General features: G+C 35.8%; 1 protein-coding gene across 1 annotated transcript in view; it reads right to left on the bottom strand.

Moving 5' to 3' along the window:
- Positions 1–22750, bottom strand: part of PPP1R21 (protein phosphatase 1 regulatory subunit 21) — a 104512-nt gene that overhangs the window by 68854 nt on the left and 12908 nt on the right. The window contains exons 3-13 of the mRNA XM_079111647.1: positions 21819–21965; positions 19698–19796; positions 18373–18537; positions 18137–18195; positions 17094–17188; positions 13347–13399; positions 12720–12869; positions 9443–9544; positions 9266–9354; positions 6843–6979; positions 3101–3193 (exon numbers count right to left, since the gene is read on the bottom strand). Coding sequence (XP_078967773.1) covers positions 3101–3193; positions 6843–6979; positions 9266–9354; positions 9443–9544; positions 12720–12869; positions 13347–13399; positions 17094–17188; positions 18137–18195; positions 18373–18537; positions 19698–19796; positions 21819–21965 — 1189 coding nt within the window. The remainder of the gene's footprint in view (positions 1–3100; positions 3194–6842; positions 6980–9265; positions 9355–9442; positions 9545–12719; positions 12870–13346; positions 13400–17093; positions 17189–18136; positions 18196–18372; positions 18538–19697; positions 19797–21818; positions 21966–22750) is intronic.

Consider the following 22750-nt stretch of genomic DNA (forward strand, 5'->3'; position numbering starts at 1 on the left):
TATTATAAGAGTCTATATACACCTTAGTTTTCCTTCTTATTAAAAAATCTTACATTACTATGTAAAAGTTTTATAGTAAGGGAACTAACCAATAAGTACATTACTATTATGTTCAATATATATATTTAAAAATATTTTTTCATTGTCAATGGACCTTTATTTTATTTATTTATATACAGTGCTAAGAATTGAACCCAGTTGAACTCCATCACTGAGCGTACACTCCAGGCCATATTTTAAAAAAATACATGAAATTCTCTGTATATTTTGTAAGATTTCCAAGTAGTAAAAATTCAGTTAGAATGGTGAAAATTTTTTGTATAAACAGACATTTTCTTGCTACACACCAGGCAGCTTTATTCAATATTTTACTAGAAATATACAATGTTATAACAAGTTGGTTAGCAGGCAATCTTGGTTTGTTAATAGGAAACTGAAGTACTTTGTTTTTTATTTTTTTTTTAATTAGAGTTTTATAGTTATACATAATTTGAGGTACTTACGAAAGAGTATAATACTAAGAACAATGCGGTTGGAGTTTGACTCTAATTCTGACAATCCAATTGTTTACTTTTTATTTGATCCAAATATTTTAGTTATTTAGGGTGTCCCTTGATGTTAAATTTTAACTTCAAAAAGTACAAAGGAATCATATGACCAAGACCATACATTTATTTTTTCCTTTTATGTTTTCTATGAATCAACCTACTTTGGATGTCACTGAGACTAAAAATCAAATCATTCTCACACAGAATGCCACTTATTGGGCTGGGGCTGGAGCTCAGTGGCAGAACGCTTGTCTCGCATGTGTGAGGCCTTGGGTTTGATTCAGGGCCTCACACATATAAAAATAAACAATAAAATTAAAGGCATTCTTGTCTATCTACAAACAACAGAAAAGAATTTTAAAAACAAAGAATGCCACTTGTTAAAAATAAGTTCACTTCCATTTTAATTCTATATAAGATAAACATTTTTATAACTCCCTATTTTGTTTTTACACTAAGAACAACCTAGCTAACCACCTTACTTGCCTTTCCCTCCTACTTCCAAATTTGATCAAGCAATAATTTTGGGGAAAGCAGGAAGGCAGAAGTTTGAAATAAGAGTTCTCTTAAAAACAAAGATTCTTCTGTTAATGCTCTCAGATTTCATGAAAGATATACAATAGTCTTCCAAGCTAGATATGAAAATAGACTTGAACTGTAAATCTAGCAACATGCTCTAAACCTACTTGCCAACATTCTTCATGTTTCCCAACATTCTTTCTTTATATTATGTTTCATCTTCAAGGAAAGAAACACATGGTGGCACAAAGGGGCTAAAGAGGGGTTCTGACCATCCCTAATCTCCATTCACAGCTCACGCCAAACGTAACAGCAGTGTACTTTGATACTTGCAGCTTCTCAATCTTATATAAGGTATGAACAAAAGTGCTTTATAAAACGTTGTACATGGTTGATGAATTAAAATAGCAATATAGTAAAATCAAGATTTTTTTTATGTAAAGAAATGTTAAGACCCCTTGTTAATTGATTTTTTTTTTATGTAAAAAGAAATGTTAAGACCCCGTTTAATTGGGTAGCTATCATCTACTGCTCTGGTATCTCCTATTTAGAAATTCTGGAGAAACTGCTAGCAGGAACAAATGATAATATTCCTTTGAAATTTAACAACAAAGAACCTAGAGACACAGAGGTACTTGTAGTTTCAAGGCCTAGAACTAGTTTAAAAACAGTTTCTGGAGCCAGGCACAGTGACACACGCTATAATCCCAGCAACTCAGAGGCTGAAGCAGGAGGATCATGAGTTCAAAGCCAGCCTCACCAATTAACTGAGGCCCTAAAGACTTAGTGAGACCCTGTCTTAAAATAAAACAGTAAAAAAAAAAAAAAAAAATGGTGCTGGAGATATGGCTTAGTGATTACAAGACCAGGGGTCAATCTCTGGTACCAAAAAAAAAAAAAAAAAAAGTTCTGGAATGGACCACTACAGCTAAGTCCCAGCTCCTCAAACCAAAAGTTGCATAGTAGATAATAAATAAATAAATAAATAAACCAAATTAAGTTCTGCAGGCTTCGGACTGACTATTGTGAAGTGCCACTGAGACTACCTACCCAAGCAACGATTCCTGAAACCAAGGAAAGCTCCAGACTTTAAAAGTTCCTTATAGTTAAAAAACAAGCCAAGGAGGTCCCATTCTACAGACTATGGTAAAATGGTGTTTGGAAATACTGCTGGGATGAAGAATGAATCTCAGGGCCATATGTGTGTGCCAATCTAGAAGAGGGCACCAAGTGTACCCTTCTTATACATGTTATAGGCAACAACTTAAGTTTTTAAAATTACTGTCTATGAAATGAGTCACTAATTGTTAACTAAACACTACAATGAATCATTTAGGCACTTGGCTACTTCCAATAGTACTTAATAATCCCTCCTGCCTATTCTCCTTCCCTACTACGAGTCTCTAAAGGAAAAGAAAGAAAAGGAATCTAGAAGTTAACACAGAGCTACTGACTGGTCAGGCTCAGAATCATATACTAAGAATTGTATGAAATACTTTAAAAGATTTCCCTCTGCCTACTGGCATAATACATTCTTAAGAGCACAGAAGAAATTATAAACTGACCAAGGTTTGAAAATAGATCTTCATTTCTTAAAACTATACAGAGCAAGACAGGAATTAGGCATTTCGAACATCAAAAATGCGTAGATGTATTCCTTCTGGGAACTTTAACCTTAATGTTTTCAATTCCTTCATGCTTGGGCTCCAACAAATGTAAAACATTTTGTTAAATGCCCCTGAATAGCATGTCTGGTTTGGTAAACTCCATCTACCTGCATATAGTAGGAATATGTTTTTCTGGCTAATACAGTACACAAAGGTTTCTGTTCAGCACTTTGTTTACCTTCAGAAATGAAGCAGATGGGAAAAGCAGAAGGCAGTAGCTGTGCACTTCTACGTAAGCCAAATGCTACTAAGCCTTTTATCTAAGGTTTATAACCCTTGGCAGTATTTGTTTAAATCTCATTCAGGCATATCTGAGAAGTGAGATGAAGGTTTTTAAGCTTATTTAAGTTCTTTTTCAAGGCTTACCTTTCATGACATCATGAAAACCATGCAGAGCAACACCAACATTTGTTAAAACAGAACTATAGTTTGTTCGAAGGAGTCCATCTGGCTCTGTACCTAGGAAACCAAAATCACAAACTTAAGCATTTTCCTGCCCACCATCTCCCTCTATTTGGAAGAAGATACAGTGTAAAGATTGCCTGTAATATGCTGGAAAAAAAAAATGGTCCTTAAAAACCTTCACTTAGAGGCTGGGTTTGTGGCTCAGTGGTAGAGCACTTGCCTAGCATTTGTGAGGCACTGGGTTCAATTCTCAGCACCACATATAAATGAATGAATAAAATAAAGGTCCATCAACAACAACAACAACAACAAAATATATATATATAGACCTTCGCAGATATGTTCATACATAATGGTGATAAACATAGGAATATCTTAACTGATTTGGATTTCTCATGTCCACAAACATTTTTACTAGTTAAGAATCAAAATTAATTTGCTTAGCAGGAATAGGTCTTTGATGATTCTTTTTGAAATGAAGAGTCTGTGTGAATTTTCATCTTGTTACTACATAACACATTTCTCATTTTTTTCATTCTCTACACATTTTTTTTTGCTGAAAATCACTAAAACATTATTATTTAACATGGAGTACTACTTCTGGCATAACAGCATGAGGAACTCTGTGGATCTCCTCCCAGCAAAACTGGTCATGACTACAAAAAATAATCAACGTTTCAGGAAATGGTTCTAAAGACACATACCAAATGAAGAAACATTTACTCAAGAAAATCTGTAACAACTCAGCAAGAACAGCAGGAGCCCATGGTATTTAAAACAAGACATAGTGCCTTCCTTCCCTTACCAACTCCTGGAGATTAAGAAATCCATCTCAACCTCCCAACAAGTTTAGTCAAGCACACAGGACTCCAACTCTTCTAACTCCTGGTTCATGGACTAGAGAGCTCATCTTGCCCCCAGCTGACTACTGCTAAGGCTAATTTCTGGATAAATGCAGCCAAGACATGAAAAGTGTTCCTTTTTTGCCCAGCCCCTACTCCTGAGATGAAGGCACTACCTGAACAAGGCACTGAGAATTGGGTCTCTGATCACCCTTGCCCCAGCTCAGCAACATGATTTCCATAGTTTCTTCTTAACAACATTAAGTCTTCTGATCCATGAGGACTTAATAGCAGGCCAAGCAGACCTGGGTTTGCTGCTCCTTCCACCAAGCACTCAGAAAGAAGTGCAGCAACTGTCGCCAGCACCAAACCATGGCTCAGAGACTTTTGCTTCTCTGAGGAAGAAGCAGACCTGAAAACAAGAGCTCTGAACCTCTTCTCAAAGGAGTGAAGAAGTTCAAGCCTAAGGCTCTCAAAAACTGGAGCCTGTGGTAAAAGCACAGGGGGCAACTTGTAGGTTCACAGAAATTTAAGCTAAACTGTAGGCTGGCTTACCACAGAGAACTAGAAAAGAAGTCTCAAGAAAGTCCTCATGGGACCAGAACAAATCTCAGTCACTGACCTCAAAACCCTACCTGCTAGTTAAATGCTAGATCTATAACTACGCCCATAAAGAAGACCAAATTTAATTGGATCATCCTGTTATCAATTTGTGCCCCAAGGCATTCTGGAAACACAAGAGTAATCAGCCAGGGAATAATTAGGAAGAAGACAGTGTGCATGCCCAAGGCTGAACCCTTTGAGAAGCAGCATCCAGGTATAAAACTTAGACTCTAAAAACTAGAAAATAGTGTTTAAAGAAGACTCAATGTTGTTAAGATGGCAATATTCCCTATAAGTTTTCTAGGACTACTGTTACAAAGTACCACAAATGGAAGACTTAAAATAAGAGATATCTATTCTCTCAAAGTTCTGGAGACCAGAAGTCCAAACTTAAAATGCTGGCAGGGCCATGCTACCACCCACAACTCCTGGGGAGAATGCTTTCTTGCCTCTTCCAATTTCCACAGGCCGCAGGTTTCCTTTGGCTGGTAGCGGGGCAACTACAATCCCTCCTCTGTCTTTATATGTCATTCTCCCTTAGATCTCAGTCTCCAAATCTCTCTCTCCTTATAAGGATATCAGTCATCGTCTTCGGGCTCTTCCTAATCCAGTATCATCTCATTTTAACTTAATTGCACCTACAAACCCTATTTCTAAATAAAGTCATACACATACATACTTGGGGTTAGAATGTCATATATCTTTTGGGGGGACACAGTCAACCCACTCCCCAAACTTATCCACAGAGTTAATGCAATTCCTCTCAGAATCCTAGCTGACTTCATTGTAGAAACTGACAAGCCAATTCTAAAATTCATATGGGATTACTAGGATCCTGAATAACAAAACAATCTTGAAAAAGAAAAACAAAGTAGGAAGACTCATACTTCCCAATCTCAAAAACCTACAAGGTAACAACCGTCAAGAGAGTGTGGTACTGGCATAGGACAGATATAAGGGAAAGGGTCCAAATAGATGTTTTACCAAAGAAAACATACAAATGGCCAATAAGCACACGAAAAAAAACTTGACATCTTTAGACAGCACAGAAATACAAAGCAAAACCATAATGACTTATCACTTCACACCCACTAGGATGGCTAAACTCAAAAAGTCAGATGGTAATAAGTATTAGAATGTGGAGAACAGAACTCTCATACATTGCTGGTAGGAATGCAAAAATGGTAGAGAGCTTTGGAAAGCAGTCTAGCAGCTCCTCAAATAAATATAGTTACCATATGACAGCAATTCCACCCTCTCAGCATACACCCAAAGAAAAGATATGTCCACAATGTCCACACAAAAACTTGTACATGAATATCTATTGCATCATTATTCATAATAGTCAAAAACCCAAATGTCCATTACCTATTGAATGGGTAAATAAAATATGTACATCCATATAAGGGAATGTTATTCTGTAATAAAAAGGAATAAAGATCCAGTATTGCTATAATTTGAATAAATCTTGTAAACACCATGCTAAGTGAAAGGAAACAATCACAAAAGACCACATATTTATATAGTTCCATTAAAAACTACATATAGTATTTGTATGAAGTGTCTAGAATAGGCAAATCTATAGACAGAAAGTAGATTAGTAATTGCTTAGCACTAGGAAATGAGGAATTGGAAAACAGGGTGAAAGCTAAAGAGGTGATGAAAATGATCTAAAATTAACTACTGATGGTGCATATGTCTATGAATATACTAAAAACTATTGAATCATACGCTTTAAATGGGTAAATTGTATAATATATAAATTATGTCAGAAGAAAGTTTTTTAAAAACAAAAAAAATCCTATTCCAGGAAAATCATAGCATTCTGAAAAACATCATTGAAAATAAGGTCCACTCTAAAAATGCTTTTTACAAATTAGGCCCAAGAGAAACAAATGGTATATTTACTACTAGCTCCCCTGTGCTACTTGTTGGAAAGCTGCTACAAATCCTTATGACTTGCCCTTCTCCATTAAAAAAAGAGGAAGGGCAAAAACGGAATGATATTTAATGCATGCTTTAATGCCTAATATTGTACATTCTTAATACTCAAAACATCTACCTTCATTTTACAAATGGGAACACAGAAGCACAGAGAGGTGAAGTATTCTGTCCAAGGGACTAGAGGATTTGAATTCCAGTTTTTCTGACTCCAGATTCTAGTCTCCTCTTATTCTGCAAGCAAAATTATCTCACTTTTCCAGGTTCTTGTGCTCTTAAGTCCTTCAATTTGAACAATAAGCAATAAACACACTTACTTGGCAAGGCAAGAAGAGTGATGTAAGTCTGTAACTTCTCAAACACAGCTGTCATCTTTTTCATGTCCTGAGACAGCTCTAGATTTCTTGCTCTTAATGCAGATGTGCAAAGAGAAGATTCACATTCTTCTTCTAAACTAGGAATGGGCAGATTTTAAAAAATGAGCATCCTGAACGATTTTCAATTAGCTATTAGAAACCATCTAAGTTCTCTTAATGACCATATCCAAAGAGAGACTTTGTAGAAAGAGAAATTTGATCTCAAATTTACATGGCTCCTTTTTTTTGCAGCATGATACACAGAACTGCTTGGTGCAAATGTCAATAGCGTAACAGAGGAATAAACAGAAGAAAACCTAGCTGGGCATGTTGGTGCATGCTTGTAATCCCAGCCAATTGAGAGGCTGATGCAGGAGAACTGCCAGTTTGAGGCCAGCCTCAGCAATTTAGCAAGCCCCTAAGCAACTTTATGTAAGACTCTGTCTCCAATAATAAGGGCTTAGGATGTAGTTCAGTGGTTAAGAACCCCTGGGTTCAATTCCTAGTATCAAAAATAAATTTTTTCAAGGAAAATATGAAGGCATGTGCCCATCATCTTTCCAACCTGAAAGCAGCATAAAAACATTAAAATGTTTTTAAATGTTAAATACTTTAATCCCTTATGTACAGGAAAAAATACATTGCACATACTGCAATGCTTGATACTATTTAATTAATTCCTCTCTTTAGGAATTAATTACTACTGACACTGCCACTAGCTGAGAGACTAACCAAGAAACCTTTTTCAATATATGTAGTAGTTTCAAAATCCACATTGAAAAACCAATGTATGGTCTCAAATTTAAAAGTAAATGCTTAGCATTCATAAAATAATTTTTCCACTGGCAAGGTGGTGCACACCTGTAATCCCAGCAGCTTGGGAGGCTGAGGCAGGAGGATCGAAAGCCAGCCTCAGCAAGTTGGTGAGGACCTAAGCAACTTGGTGAGACCCTGTCCCAAAATAAAAAATAAAACAGGCTGGTGATATGCCTCAGTGGTTAACCCCGCTAGGGTTAAATCCCCATACCAAAAAAAAAAAAAAACTAATCATGAAAAAATACAGTAAAATAAAATGTCTATTTCAAATAATACTTTTGCAATGGTTCTTAAACAGAATCTTCTTAAACTAAGCCAAATCAATAAGGTACAATCAATTTTAATTGTTAAACTGCCAGTCAATTGCAAAAAAAAAAAAAATTTAACTGTACTAAACTATATAACATGTAAGGATCTAAATGAAATTATAATTCATAATTACTCATTTAACTCATAATTTCCTAATTCCCAAAATTCTCTCAAACATATCATAGAATTTAGTTACTGAAATACTTTGTTGGGTTATAATTAAGAAATAAGATGTCTCATATCATGTTAATTTTTTAAATAGTTAAATTTTATATTTTCAATATCTATAAGTAATTAACCGACACTTTCTAAACCTATTTTGCAATATTTTATGAAGAATAAGTATATTCTTGGGGTTGGGGTTGTGGCTCAGTGGTAGAGCGTTTGCCTGGCATGTGCGAGGCAACGGGTTCAATTCTCAGCACTATATAAAAATAAGTAAATAAAATAAAGGTCCATTGACAACTAATAAACTTTTTTAAAAAAGAAATAAGAATAAGTATATTCTTATTTCTTTTACTGTCCAGTAGTAGTATTATTTAATTTTTTAAAAAATTTTAAAGGAAGTTAAATCTTAGGTAAAATAGACATCTTGGTAATTTTAGATAAAAAAAAATTAGATTAGTTTTAGATAAAAGATTTAGATTAGTTTAGATAAGATTTAGTTTTAGATAAAAGAAAAATTTCTAAGCAGCATTATCAAATTCACACTTACATGTATTATTTTTTCTTCCTTCCCAGAAATATTTAAGCTAGACCATTATACAGTCCTAAATGACACGTCCTATGAAGCCTAGAGTGAAGTTTTTCATTTAGAACTTAAATAAATCATCAATAATAAAAATTAGAGTTGACCATTTCAAAGATACCAAATGATAATAAATCCAAATGTAGAAGTTAACTTTTTTAACTCCCTTCTAGATGTTTATAGCAAAGGGATAATCAAGCCCCCAAAATGAAATATTTCTTTCAATAAATGTGCCACCCACAATTACTGAAAATATTTCTCATAACATCATATGGTTATAATAGCAACCACAGTACAAAACTAATTTTAAAAAATGTAGCTGACAAATACAATTCAGTTTTCCTAAATACAAGTTTATGCTACTCAAGCATGCTTTTCCTTCTTCACAAAAATCCAAATCAGCTGCAGTGCAGAAAAGTCCAGCAGATCACAGGAGGCACATGTTACCACTGCACTGATTCCAGAACATGTCAGGTTCCACCCACAGTTCCCTGGCCTCCAGGGAAAGTACCTTTTTAATTGGTAAGGAAGAATCTTCCTAAGGAAACATATGTAGGAGGTTAGGTGCTCTGAAAATGTTTTCAATTTCACAGTTGTCTCCTGGAAAAGAAAAATAATCTCTAAGTTAAAAGTGTAAATGGACAAAATGGAGTTCCCATTTTCAAAAGTAAAACAAGAAGAAAATTACCAGGACAGTCACAGTATCCTCAGTAATACTTTCAAATAAGTGAAGCATTCCTTCCTCAAGGGGGCGGACATAAGATGCATTTTCATGAAGGTACTGTGAGAACTAAAAAGGAGGGAAGGAACTGTGAATTAATTCACTAAGAAATAACGAACATCAGCACATTCATAAATGAACCCACTGAGTTATAAACCTAAACGCTTTTGTCAAGTTTTCTGGGAAATTTGATGGTAATACCTCAAATATCCCAAACCTCATCCCATTCCAAATAGAGAAAACAGAAGAGGGTTGACACAATGAACAAGGTAGCATGTGAGGAAATGGAGAGAGGAATAAGGCATTACAACCCAGCACCAACAGGTGGCATTCCTTGAACACCTGCCTCTCCCAGGGACGCCAGTTTGAAAAAGAAAAAAAAAAAAAGTAAGGTCTGAAAATCAAGACTATATGACACAGATTTTGAGCTATGTGCCTCATTTTCTAAAAATAAGCCTCTTGAAGACAGTTTCTTATTTTTACTGTATATGATATTCAGAGTTAACAAATAACAGGAATGTAATTATTAAAATGAGGACATATAAACTTTCATAATGATCACTGATACCTTACTATGACTTAAAAGGACTGATTCGTTATGAAGAATAGATTTCAGGAGCTATGGTACTAGCTCAGAATGGAGCACATGCTTAGCATGCACAACCCTGGGTTCAATCCCTGGCACCAAAAAAAAAAAAAAAAAAAAAAAACCCAGAAGAAAAATTCTACAGTTATTTAGATAATTTAGAAGCAAAAGGGTAATTTTTAGTCATAAAATATTTCAGATAAGTATTCTATAATGGCTCCAATTTCAATTTCTCAATATAAAAATGTAAGGTCTCATTCTGCAGAAACATGGTTCAACTGACCCCACTGCAAAGTATACAGATGTATTGTCCTGGGCCACTCATTCAATCTCTCTGGGCTTCAATCTTATAGCTGTAAAAAAAAGATGAACTCTAAGCTTACAGGTCTAAAGGTCTACTTTATGATTCTATGAACAAGTTTAAATATTCTGGTCATCTTTTAACATATAGTTTCTGAATCTCCTTCAATTTTATAATCTTGTTATTAGAAAAGTCACATAGGGCCTTTCATAGGCTAAAGCACCAACATTTACCTTTGAGAATATTGAGGAAAATACCTGAGTTCTTCAAAATAATGAAGTGTCCCAGAGAAATTAAGGTTAACACATTTGATTCTCACCCTGTGATATAATATGGCAACACACTAAAATAGTAGGCAAAGAACCAATACCAAGTAGAAAAGTAGAAAATTTTGGGGGTATTATAGAAAGTATAACTTTCTATATGAAAATACAGAGTACTGTTTTTCCTATGCAGGTCTTCTAAAAGTTGTTTCCCATAGTGATATTAAAGATCATTTCAAAGGCCCAAAATTTACTTTTAATGAACTTTAGTAGATTTGTGGAGTCAAACCAAAATTGATAAAAAACCAAGCACCTATTGAAGGCTTCATATGTACAAGGCATTATGATGCTGATAAGAGCTAAGAGCTAACCTTTACTGAGTGCTCACTATATGCAAGGCTTTCTTCCTAGTGCTTTATCTCTCTTATGTCATGTAATTTTCAAACACACATACTGGTGAAGTAAGTCCTGTATCCCTTCATTTTAAAGATGAGGAAACTAAAGTACAGAGAGATAAAATAAGTCTCCTAAGAGGACAATGACAGAAATGAACTGGGAACCCAAAAAGTCTAACACCAGCATCCAAGTCTTTGCTACACTAACAGGCCCCAATGATCCCCATGTATTCTTGTGTACCACCCTTCTCACATTGTTTTGGGGTTGTTTGTGTGACCGATATAATATGGCAGAGGTGATGGTATGTGGCTGCCCAGGTAGTGTCATACAGGCATTGTAGCCTCCACCTTGCTCTCTCTTGGATAATTCTCTCTGGGGAAAGTTAGCTGCCATGTCATGAGGGCACTCAAACAGTCCTATGAAAAGGAGCATACGCTGAGAACCAGGCTTGCGGCCAACAGTCAACACCACTGAGTGAGGGAACCACCTTAGAAGTAAATTCCCCAAACCCAGTCAGATCTTTAGATGAATGCAACCCCAGTGAAACCTTATCAGAAATCTTAAGCCAGAGACCCTCCAACTAATTAGCTCCCAAATTTTTGACCCACAGCATCAGTGTAAGATAGTAAATGTTTGTTGTTTGAAACTACCAAGTTTAGGAATTTGTTATACGGTATTACATAAGAAATATATCCTTTCACATTTATTTTACCTTTTCAGTTAAATGAAATTTTGCAAGCTATCCTAATTTCTGCTTTGGAATTAGCTAGGGAAAAAAAAAGGAAAGAAAGGAGCAAAATCGAGCAAGGAAAAAAAAAAGTATATGAACCGAAGCAACATTCAAATCTCTTCTTATTCCATGTTTAAACCTCACAAATGCTGAAAATGCTTTCCAGTCTGAACTGGATAAGCTGTTTCACTCTCATTCCTCATCCCAAGAGGAAGAAAAAAACCTATACACCACACAGGTTTGATTTTTTTGTTTTTGTTTTTTTGTTTTTAAACATGACCAAGGATAAAAGTTACACAGGGATTACAAATAGTAAGAGAGAAAAATGCCAGCAAATTAATCTTTCCAATAATAGAATGGCACTTCTCATATGTTGACCCTAGTCAAAAAGTTGCCAAAGCTTTAATTCTATAAATAAAGTGAAGGGAAGCCTTGATCTGCCCTGAGGAACCTTCCAGGCCCTGAGCCATTTTTTTCTCTTTTCAATCTTACCTCCCATTCCTCCCCTCTATGGAAATCAGCCAAGATTATTTGTTCACTTTTTCTCCATTCTATCCCTCTTACCTCCTTCTTGTTTTCTGATTTTGCTCATGTCTTTCCCCATTCTGGGGGGGGAAATCTATTCCCCTTCTCTATCCTATCTGAATCCAGTTCATTCTCCAAAGACCATTTGAATCCCTAAAGAATTTTTCCCAGAAGATACCACCCATGGCAGTGTCCCTTGCTAACAATCTCACACCCCTCATTCACTCACACTGAGGTCTTTCAAACACTCCCCTCATATTTCATTTCTTAAAAATCTCCACCCTGCCATATTTTGCCTTGAGAGTAAAGACTACGTAAGACTTGTGGTTTTTTCCTCATTCTCCTCAGTGCTCACCCACAGAAAGTAGTCTGAAAATACATAACTCCCTGTTTGTTCTCCCAATATGTTCAGGGCATTAAAAAGCATTCTGAATTCAATTTACCTTTTGATTCAATGGCGATATAGTGTCTATGGCAGAATCAACAGGAAAAATCTGAATCCTCTGTTCTGTATAGGTGTGAAAGTTCAGAAGAGCTGTCACAAGATCTTGAACAAAAGCCAGGGCCTGCCCAGCAATATCTCGCATCTTCAGCTTTAAAATGAAAAGTGCACTCAGTTGAAGTCACTTATCAAATTATTATTCTAAAACAACTCTATTAAGCCTGCTTCTGGAGAAAATTCTTAAATTCCACTGTGACTGTTCCTTATTCATTTGCTCCTACCTGAATTTTAATATTCCTATCTAAGTAAATTAGAAAGCTACCAGTCTTTGGCAAACACACCTCCTTCACTTAACCTTGACCATTTAAGTGCAAGGTCCAGCAACATCAAGAAAAGCATGGTTCAAAAAATTAAGGTATCCCATAATTCAGTTCTAATGTTACCAGATAAGAGAGACATCAAAAATTTGTATGATCATTAATTCAATAAAAAGCAAATTACACAATTTAAAGAAATGTATGAGAAAGTAAAGCAAAGATTTAGCACACTAAACAGATGCCTAAACAACTAATTCTTGTTTCTGGAAAGTTTGACATACTAAAAATAAAAAAGGAACTTCATCTTTTACCTGATGCCTTCTATTGTGGAGTGGAACATTGAGCGCATTATACTGACTATATTCTACAAAACAAAAGGAAACACATTAGGTCTCTCTTTTTAAACTTATAGAAAAATAGCTTAACTACAAACTAACAAATGCTCTGCAGCAAAGTCAACTTCACATGAGAATTTAAAATGATCAATAACAATAATAGTATGAGAATAACAAAATTTATATGGAATCAGTGGTTTCTAGAATAAAATGATACTTCTAACTTTTTTTAAAATTTCAGAATAGGAGAACAATTTCTATGTTTCTGCCTCTAAGAAATAATTTTGAACACTTCTTTGGGGCCTATGAAGATTATTTAGAAAGGCTCATGACGGTCTTGCTGCTCTCACTCTCCCTTCTTTGATAACCCTGCACACGTCTGCCACACTAATCCTCCAAAAATACCAGTTTTTAAAACACTGCAGTGTCTGGAAATCTGTCACCATCTGCTACTCCTGATCTCAACGAGGCGAGCCTCACTTTCCTGGGATGCTTTCACCATCTTCCTCATGGTCCCCTCCACACTCTCTACACTCCAGTCTGTCATCAAACCAGTGACAGCTTCCAAACACCTGGCCTCACACTTCCTCCCCTCATCTCTACTCACCACTTCAGTCACTCAAACCTGCTCTACTCTCCCCATGTCCTCAGTTAGAATGACCCCAGGTCAAAATCTGATTCTGAAAGTTCCTGCACCTTTCTCACCCAGTGCTCTCTAATGCCTCCATTGCCTATGCATTCCTGGCTTGGTCTCCGGATCAACACCTCTCTTTTGTCCTATCAACCCTGCTAAAGTCTTGCTGTTCCCCTGCCCTCAAGCCTGGTCCAACGATGCTTTTGTTAACACAAAACCAGAGCTGGGTTTGTTATAATATATTTTGCCTAACTGCAGGGTAACATCAACTCCACTCTGTGAACCAGGATTTCATTGCTGTGTCTCTATCATACTTCCCATGATATCCACTCCAACCTTTTTCAGTGTAAGCCCTACAAACCATTCCTCACCTCCTCTCCTGCCTCATGCATGAGTCGGCCTTCTAAGGTACTTTGTCATGTCAATGGAAAGCTAACACATGTATCTTTTAGAAATTTTTAAATTTCATTTTTTTAATTTATTTATTTATTTATTTATTTATTTATTTATTAATTAGTACTGGAGATTGAACCCAGGGGTGCTTTACCACTGAGCCACATCCCAGTCCTTTATATTTTTATTTTGAGACAGGGTCTCACTAAGTTGCTTAGGACCTCACTAATTTGCTGAGGCTGGCTTTGAATTTATAATCCTCTTTCCTCAGCCTCTGAAGTAACTGGGATTACAAGTATGTGCCACCATACCCAGCTCACATTTACCTTTTATTTCTATCAAATGAACCACAATCTTTCCCTTCACTGCCTCCTCTCTCTTTCTAGCCTCCCTAAAAGAACCAAGTTGTTCTTATTCCTTCCACAAAATCTTGAGGACCTCCTGGACAGCCCAGGCTCAAGCCTCCATGATGGTACTCCAGGACTATCATCACAAAAGCCTCAGTCTCCCTTTCCCACTTCAGGGCAATCTACACTCTTGCTGGATTAACCTTGTGAGTACATGAATCTCATCAGGACAGTGCCTGGCTCAAAAACCTCTCCAACAAATAATGGCCTTATAAACAAAATTCTAAGTCCTTAGCCCCAAACTTTAGGGTCCAGTCCCATTCTCCCTTTCAGAACTAATCTGTCACTGTCCTCCAATTCCCCCACTAGCCTCCTGTTATACTTAATTACTGTTCCTGGGGCCACAGTGGAACTCCGGTTCCACATACCACATTCCACGCAAACTCTCTTGCTTGTTCTCCCTCCTCTTTGTCCAATAAAACCTGCCCACACACACAAGCCCGACTCAAAGCACACTTCCCCTGGGAAGGCTTTCTCAAACACCACAGAGCAATGTCTCTTTCCCCAAAACTCCAAGTGGTTCTTTATGGCACAGTCCAGTTTGTATTTTCTATACAGACACTTCTATATCTATCTTTGCGCTATAGACCACAAATTCCTTGGGGGTACAGATTTTTGTCTTACAAATGTTTGTGTCTCCTATGCTACCTACCCATCTTGTCATTCAGCAAATGAACTCTAAATATTTTGGGACTAAAAGCAGCTAACCCACATGACATAAGGACCTAAAAACAAGGTGACAACTAGTATTGGAAAAGAAAAGATAAAGAGATTCAGCAGGAAGTTATTAAAAGCTAATGACTAATCAATTCAAGGCTTAAAATGAAAAATTAATGCCAATGTTTCAAATTCAGGGAATCAAAGTAAGCTAGTGTTATTTACATTAATATACAACTAGAAACAGATGTTGTTTTCAAAGGGGAATTTAGATTTTTTGATAAAATAATGACAAATACTTATTTCAGTGTTGGCCCAAACTACTACTACTACTACTACTACTACTACTACTACTACTACTATTTTCCTGTGGTTTCTTCTCTTTCCCCTCCCCACTTCCCTCTCTTCTTCCCCACCTCTCTCTGTGTCTCCCTGTCTCTGTCTCTCTATTTCTCTTTAAGATCTTTCCTAAGAAAACTTTAGGGGAAGTAAAAAAAAAAAAAATTAATTTCAATCATGTGATCACAGAAAAAAGGAAATATACATTAATCTGAACATAAGTTTCAAAATCCAAACAATTAAATGTTTTCTTCACTTTCAAGGTCTTAATTCTTATCTAAAAGTTACAAATTTAGCACCTATTACACATGTAAGGTATGGTTTTGTTTTTTTGTTTTCTTTTGGGGTTTTTGTTTTTTGCAGTAATGGCAACTGAACCCAGGGTCTTACAGGCAAGTAATCAAGTGATCTACCACTGAGCTGTACCCCAAGCCCTTTTTATTTTTGTTTTGTTTTATTTGGTATTAGTATTTGTTTTATTTGGTATTTTATTTGGTATTATTTGGCACTTTACAACACAGTTACATCCCTGCCCTTTTTATTTTTTATTTTGAGATAAGATCTTGCTAAGTTGCTTAGGGCCTCACTAAGTTGCTTAGGCTGGTCTCACACTTATGATCCTCCTGCTTTTGCTTCCCAAATTGCTGAGATTATAGACATGAAGTAAGCCTAGCCCTTTTTATTCTTAAGATATGGTCTCACTAAGTTGCCCCAACTGGCCTCAAACTTTTGATCTTCTCACCTCAGACTCCCAAGGCACTGGGAGTACAGGTATGAGCAACCACACCCACATGTTGTACCATTTTTTTTAAAAAAGTTCTTTTTTGTTGCTCTTAGGTGTGTAAGTTACCAGACTATCCCCAGAATACAGAGGAAGAAGGACTTAAACAAGGCAGCTTCATAACTGTCACTGGGGATAGATCAAAGGCAATTCCAGGCTGAAAAGATCCACCTCCCATTATCAATCTTTCCCCACCTTAAACGGCAACTTTGCTTATACAAATATTTGACTACTTTCTATGCAGGTTTTTACCATGGGATATGATAAATATGTATGATATAAAAATGTGGATTTGGGTTTCTTCCAAGAACACTGGCTTTGGAGTGGTTATATGATCATTTAAAATCCCCCTATGAAAAATCAAAGTCCAAGCTAATGAAAAGAACAAAAAGAAAGCAACCCTTGGTTCAGTCAATTAAATTTTTGCAAAGTGATTAGAATTGATTTAATTAATTGGCTACCACAGAGAAGTTCAAAGTTGCAAATAACAGAAAATTGTACACAATACCTACTTGTATCATTAAAAGGTACTTTTTCATTGATGATTGATAAGGATTCCTCTAATCTACCTGACAAATCTTCATGAAGACTCTTTAACTGTAATTGACTGAAAGAAAAAACATAAAACTACATTATCCCCCGTCAGACAGTGAAATATCATTTGCTTATTACCTCGACAGCTGGTTTCATGCTTTCAGAGAACTGTGCCTGACATCTGGGACACTCTGAGCAGAGAGTTGCTAAAAGATGAAGATAAGAGAAACACTATGCCTGGATTCCAAAGCCCTTGAGGTTTCTGCAGAATGGTGTGAGTTTGGAAGAATTTATCACAGTTCCAGTATCTTACAAAACTTAATTCTTCCCAGCTCAGAGCAATCTCAAAGCCACTTCAAAATCATAAATTTGCTCTTCATAACTCATAAATGTTCAGTATTGTTGCAAATTTTTTTAAAGTGTCATATCAGATTTCTTCCCTAGAGCTCAAAAGCTGATGATTTGTTTTGAATCAATCATGAGCAGAGGTACGCATCTAAACCATTCATGTAATTCCACCAACACAACTGAAATGAAGTAAGAAATTCATTGATGGACCCTATTAAAACTTAAGATATTATGTTACATATCAAATAAATGCTGGAGTATGATTTCAGCATGCACTGCTAAGTAATAGCTTTGATTTAGATATCCCTAAATTATAACATGTGACCTTTATTTTATTCAAAATTTACCATTAAAAGGTTGGCGAAGTGTTTATTAGTCAGCTTTCCTGCATGGATCCTTTCTCTCAGGTAGTCTGAAATAGAAGGTATCCAGTCCTCAGTATGGGAGCCCATAAATGGTATCTGCCATGGTCCAAAATATCTGTAGGCTAAGGACTAATAATGCATACGCCATTCTCTCAAGAATGCTAAGAGCCCAGAGAATGAAAAGGGACCTAGAGATACCCTGCTCCCATCTCATCTCAAATGTGAGACAGATAAGACAGAGGAGCTGCTAAAACCAAAAACTCAGGTTTTCTATTTGAGGGTCCCTTGGAATTCACGTTTCCACATACCATTCTTCTGTTCGAAGTCGACATTCCTTGGCCTCCTTTTCTAGAGTCTGAGATTTTACCTGAATTTTAGAAGAAAAAGAAAAGTTGACAGATTAGGCTATAGTTTGAGCACACTTGGGGGACACTCAGGCTACAGGGTCACCTGGATTGACTAATTTTATGTTCTATAAAGTACACCAAAGATTTACAAAAGCCTCAGCTCATTTTTAAAACATTCTAACAATAATGAACCTTACTTCTAGTTTAGCTTTGTCATTCTGCAGTTTCTCGATGGTTTCCATGTACTTCCGTGTCAGGCCTTCAACCACAGCTTGGTGCTGGGCGGCTTCCGTCTCCAGAGAAGACAGCCGACTCCGCAGCTCTGCCTCCACATGCTTGTGCTGTTCATCAGCTTCGAAAAACTGAAAAAGAAAAGAATGTTTTTTTCTTCTCACAGTCTAATATATATAAATCAGAAAAATAACAGCAGTGACTATTCACTGAGCAACTTCCATATGGCCCCATACACTCACTGTGCTAAACCCAACAGACATTATCTCATTTAATCCAACGGAGAATCAGAAGTAGTACTTTTTGTCATCCCTCCTTTATGAATGTGGAAACTGAAACTTAACTTGTCTAATGTCTAACAGTTAAAATACAGTGGAAATGAGATTTAAATATAAGAAACCTACCCCAAAGCCTGTACCTCTTTCCTCTCATTCTCATGAATTTCTATTTGAAACAATTTTTGGTACACATAGAATTCAGTTGATTAGAGTACAACTTCTACTCAGTTTACTTCCACACTGAAGTAATCAAAAATTTAAGTGCTAGTCCTAAAAAAGCCAAAGCTCTATCTTTCTCTTTCTGAGAATCTAACACTGATTAAGAATTATGAATACATGAATCAAAAAACACACTGAAGTTTAAAGTTCATTGTTTAAGATTTCAAAGATAAGAATTAGTGCATATTTATTTTCCACCATTTGACCACAAAGAAAAAAATCAAGAGGGATAGTTGGATATGCTACACTATGATTCTTACAATATGCTAAATGGTTTGAGGCATACCAGCAGCCTGGGAGTAATACACAATGCCTGACAGTGACTTTTCAACATTGCATAAATAATGCGAGTGCCTGCTATGAGTGAAGTTCTGTCTTGGAGCCTGGGCACACAAAACATACCTGGTCCACACCTCAAAGACCTTACAGTCTCTTAGAGGTACTGATAAGAACCAACTAAGCATCAATAAATTAGAAAGCAAACCCTACTTCTTGATAAGCCCCCATGAAATGGTCCATCCATTTTCCTGTGTAAAATAGTGCCCAGTATATTTCCGTATTATTAAAGCTATTCTACTATACTCTTAACAAATGCATACACTTCAAAGTAGACATCCAAATCAAGACATGTGAGATTTAAGAAATGAACAAATGACATTGACAGATGTTACTTAAAGACCTCAAGAGACATTAAAAATCCATGTGGACAAAAAGCACTGTATTTGCATTGGTTTTTCTACCTTCCAGATTGTGACCCATTTTTTAACTGATACAGAAAAATAGATCTTTCTCACCTGTATATGCAACCGTTCATTTTCTTCTATCTTCTTTTGCAGATCTTCATCAAAGACACTCTTCTGCTCTTGGCTCAACTGAGAAGACTCTCCACTTTTCTGGTGGAAAGAATAAGTTATGTCCACATAACTTTCATCCTTTAGAGAAACATCCTAAGGTACACAGATTCTCTATCACCTTAGTAGCTTGTCTCTTCTATGTGTTCACCATTCTCAAACAATCCTGCAAAAGGTACACAGTCCATCATTTAACTTTTCCTATGTGACACAAATTGGAAGTGTAAATACTCCAAAAAGCAGGAAAACTTGAAAGAGAAAATAACAGATAAAGCTCACTATTTTTTGCAGATAAATTCAAGAGTAGTTCTTTTGGAAGACAGAGCAAACCCAGAAAGCTAGTAATAATAAGTATGCTAATAAAAACCATTTCAATTTAATATTTTAGTTTCAGAAATGAGAATTTTAGCAAATCTATGAGTCTGAGTTATTAAACTCCCTTAAGAAATTGTTACAAATTATGTAACAGCATTTCACAAAGATAAGCTCTTATAAAAACTCACATAAATTTCCAAATTTTTTAAAAAACATAATTACATAAAATGAAGCTATTATAAATAAACATAAGAAAAAGCTCAAAGATTATGAAAAAAATCCCTTTGCTTTGCTTTTTTACTAATATTCACTTTTTCTACTGAGAATAATAGTGCTATTTAAAAGATCTAATAATGAACATTTGTTTTCATATGATACATAGAACTCAGTCTATTCAAGCAACAGTCTAACAATGCAACTGTTCAAACATCAGTCATCACCCTTCTCTGCCTTTTCTGTATCCTCATTCTTCATTTAAAATGAAGTTACCTACTGATCCAACATGAATTAGTCTAAAAGCCCTCTGAAAACAGAGCAGCTATATATAAACAACAACAACAATAACAATAGGAACGTTGAATACCCATCATGTCTGAACACAAGGAATGCAAAAAGAACACTGCTGAATGATAAATTTGGGGGTCCTCAAGTGCTTCCAAGTTTGGAAAGCTTTAATTAGAACTAATTCACAAGTGTTATATCCACACCTCTGCTAAACAGTTGTAGTCTAGCAGGGGAGGGGATATTAATAACCTGGTGTACCTGTTTGAAATCTAAATGGCTGTTTCCTTCCCAAAGGTCTTTCATAATTTCTAGGGCATGTGTATTTTGACAACTTTCCAAGTGACTCTAATACATGTCTATTATCCCATTTTCCCCTTTACTGAACACTAACAGTCCAGAGAATCCGCCCATGCAGGGAAATACATATGGAAAAGGTATTTGCATCTTATGTGGCAAATAGAGTCCAAGGCACTTTCACATGATCCCATTTAGCCCTCACAATGAGACACGTGCTACTTCTTCGGAGTCACTGGGCACTTTCTACCCACTCTATTATTACTGTTTCTACCTATACATTCTGAAGTATGGTTCTCTACAATTACAAGGCTCTATCACTAGACCTTACCACACCCCTCAAAAGTAACTTCCTATTCACAGGAGGCTCAAAAGTACCAGATCATCCATCTTAGAATAGTAGGAATTTTGCCTCACAAAATAATAATAATAATAATAATAATAATAATAACTAAAGGAAAACACTTATTTTTAAATCTCAAGACAAGAACACTAAATAAACACTATGAAAATATAGGAATAAACACTATGAAAATATATCTATCCTAAAAACTTACAAACCTATGTTGAAACCTGTTTCAACTGTTACTTTCACATGAGCAGTTACAGTTTGTCAATATCTCTCACTTTGTTTGTCCTACTTTGGGTTTATGGCAACTTGGTGTAACTAAAAGATATCAACAATCGTGACCAATGTGAGATATTCCATTGACTTTTCTCAGCCAATAAAACAACTACGTACAAGTTTACTGCTAATAAATTTCTTAAAACTGACTTTTGTATGCAAATGCTCCTAATACTTAGTAGATATTAATAGCAACTGTCTGCTTTCTTGACCCAACATTCAGATATAACAATGAAATGTTAGAGAACTTGGAGATGGGGTCTTCTGCCAAAACCAGTGTCTGCACCTCATGATGAGCCACACTCACTTGCCTTTATTGAACCTACCTTGTTTTTCTTGCCTCGAGGCTCACTTAGTGCTAGTTCATCTTGAAGCAGTTCTACCCTCTTGGCAAGCTGCAGATTTCGAAATGTCAAACTGTCCATTTCCTGTTGTAGTTTCCTCAAAGACTGATCCTTCATTTTCAGTTGTTCCTATATCAAAGTGAAAACAAAATGTACCTCACCTTTTAGCCTTGAGGTTTAGAAATAATGGAGAAAAAAAAAATATCTTTGTTACAGGAAGATATCATCAAAACCTCTTGCTTTAGGAAATTCAAGTTGTATATATTATCATTTCAGTTCTTATGTTTTTAAGCTGTGTTTTAGGACAAAATCATCTTTTGGCCAAGCCAAGTAAATTAAAAAATAAAATTAAAGAAGCAAATATATTAAAATAACAGTGTTGACAACCTAAAAGTAAAATACCCACAACTTATGTTGTTAAATCTCTGACAGTGAATAGACACAAAGCCTGAGGACACAAATTTATAACTCTGAATCTGTTTTAAGGAACTCAAACTCACTAATGATACCCTTCAGGAAGCAAGGATACAAAGAATTATATTTGTATTTCTTTTATTCTACATATTCTCTCTGCTTGAATTTAAATCAGTCAAAATATTTTCTTTTTTTGTTGTACTGGGGATTGAACCTAACCCAGGGCCTTATGCAACCTAGGCAAATGCTCTACTGCTGAGCTATACCCCAGCCCCAAATGAAGTCTTTTCAACACATTTATTTGTACTTTAACTATTCTGATCTGTCAAAGATAAAAACCAATATTATCAGAACACAAAATAGATTCAGATCAACTCACTTATCAACTCACTTTATTCTTTATTCTTTATTCTTATCAACTCACTTTAAAGTTAAGTGAAAATAGAAACAAAATCTAAAATCTTAACAGTATACTTCGTGCTGACCACTTTGAACTATTT

The sequence above is a fragment of the Sciurus vulgaris genome (assembly GCF_902686455.1).
Source record: "Sciurus vulgaris genome assembly, chromosome: 14".
In the NCBI taxonomy this organism is placed as follows: Eukaryota; Metazoa; Chordata; class Mammalia; order Rodentia; family Sciuridae; genus Sciurus; species Sciurus vulgaris.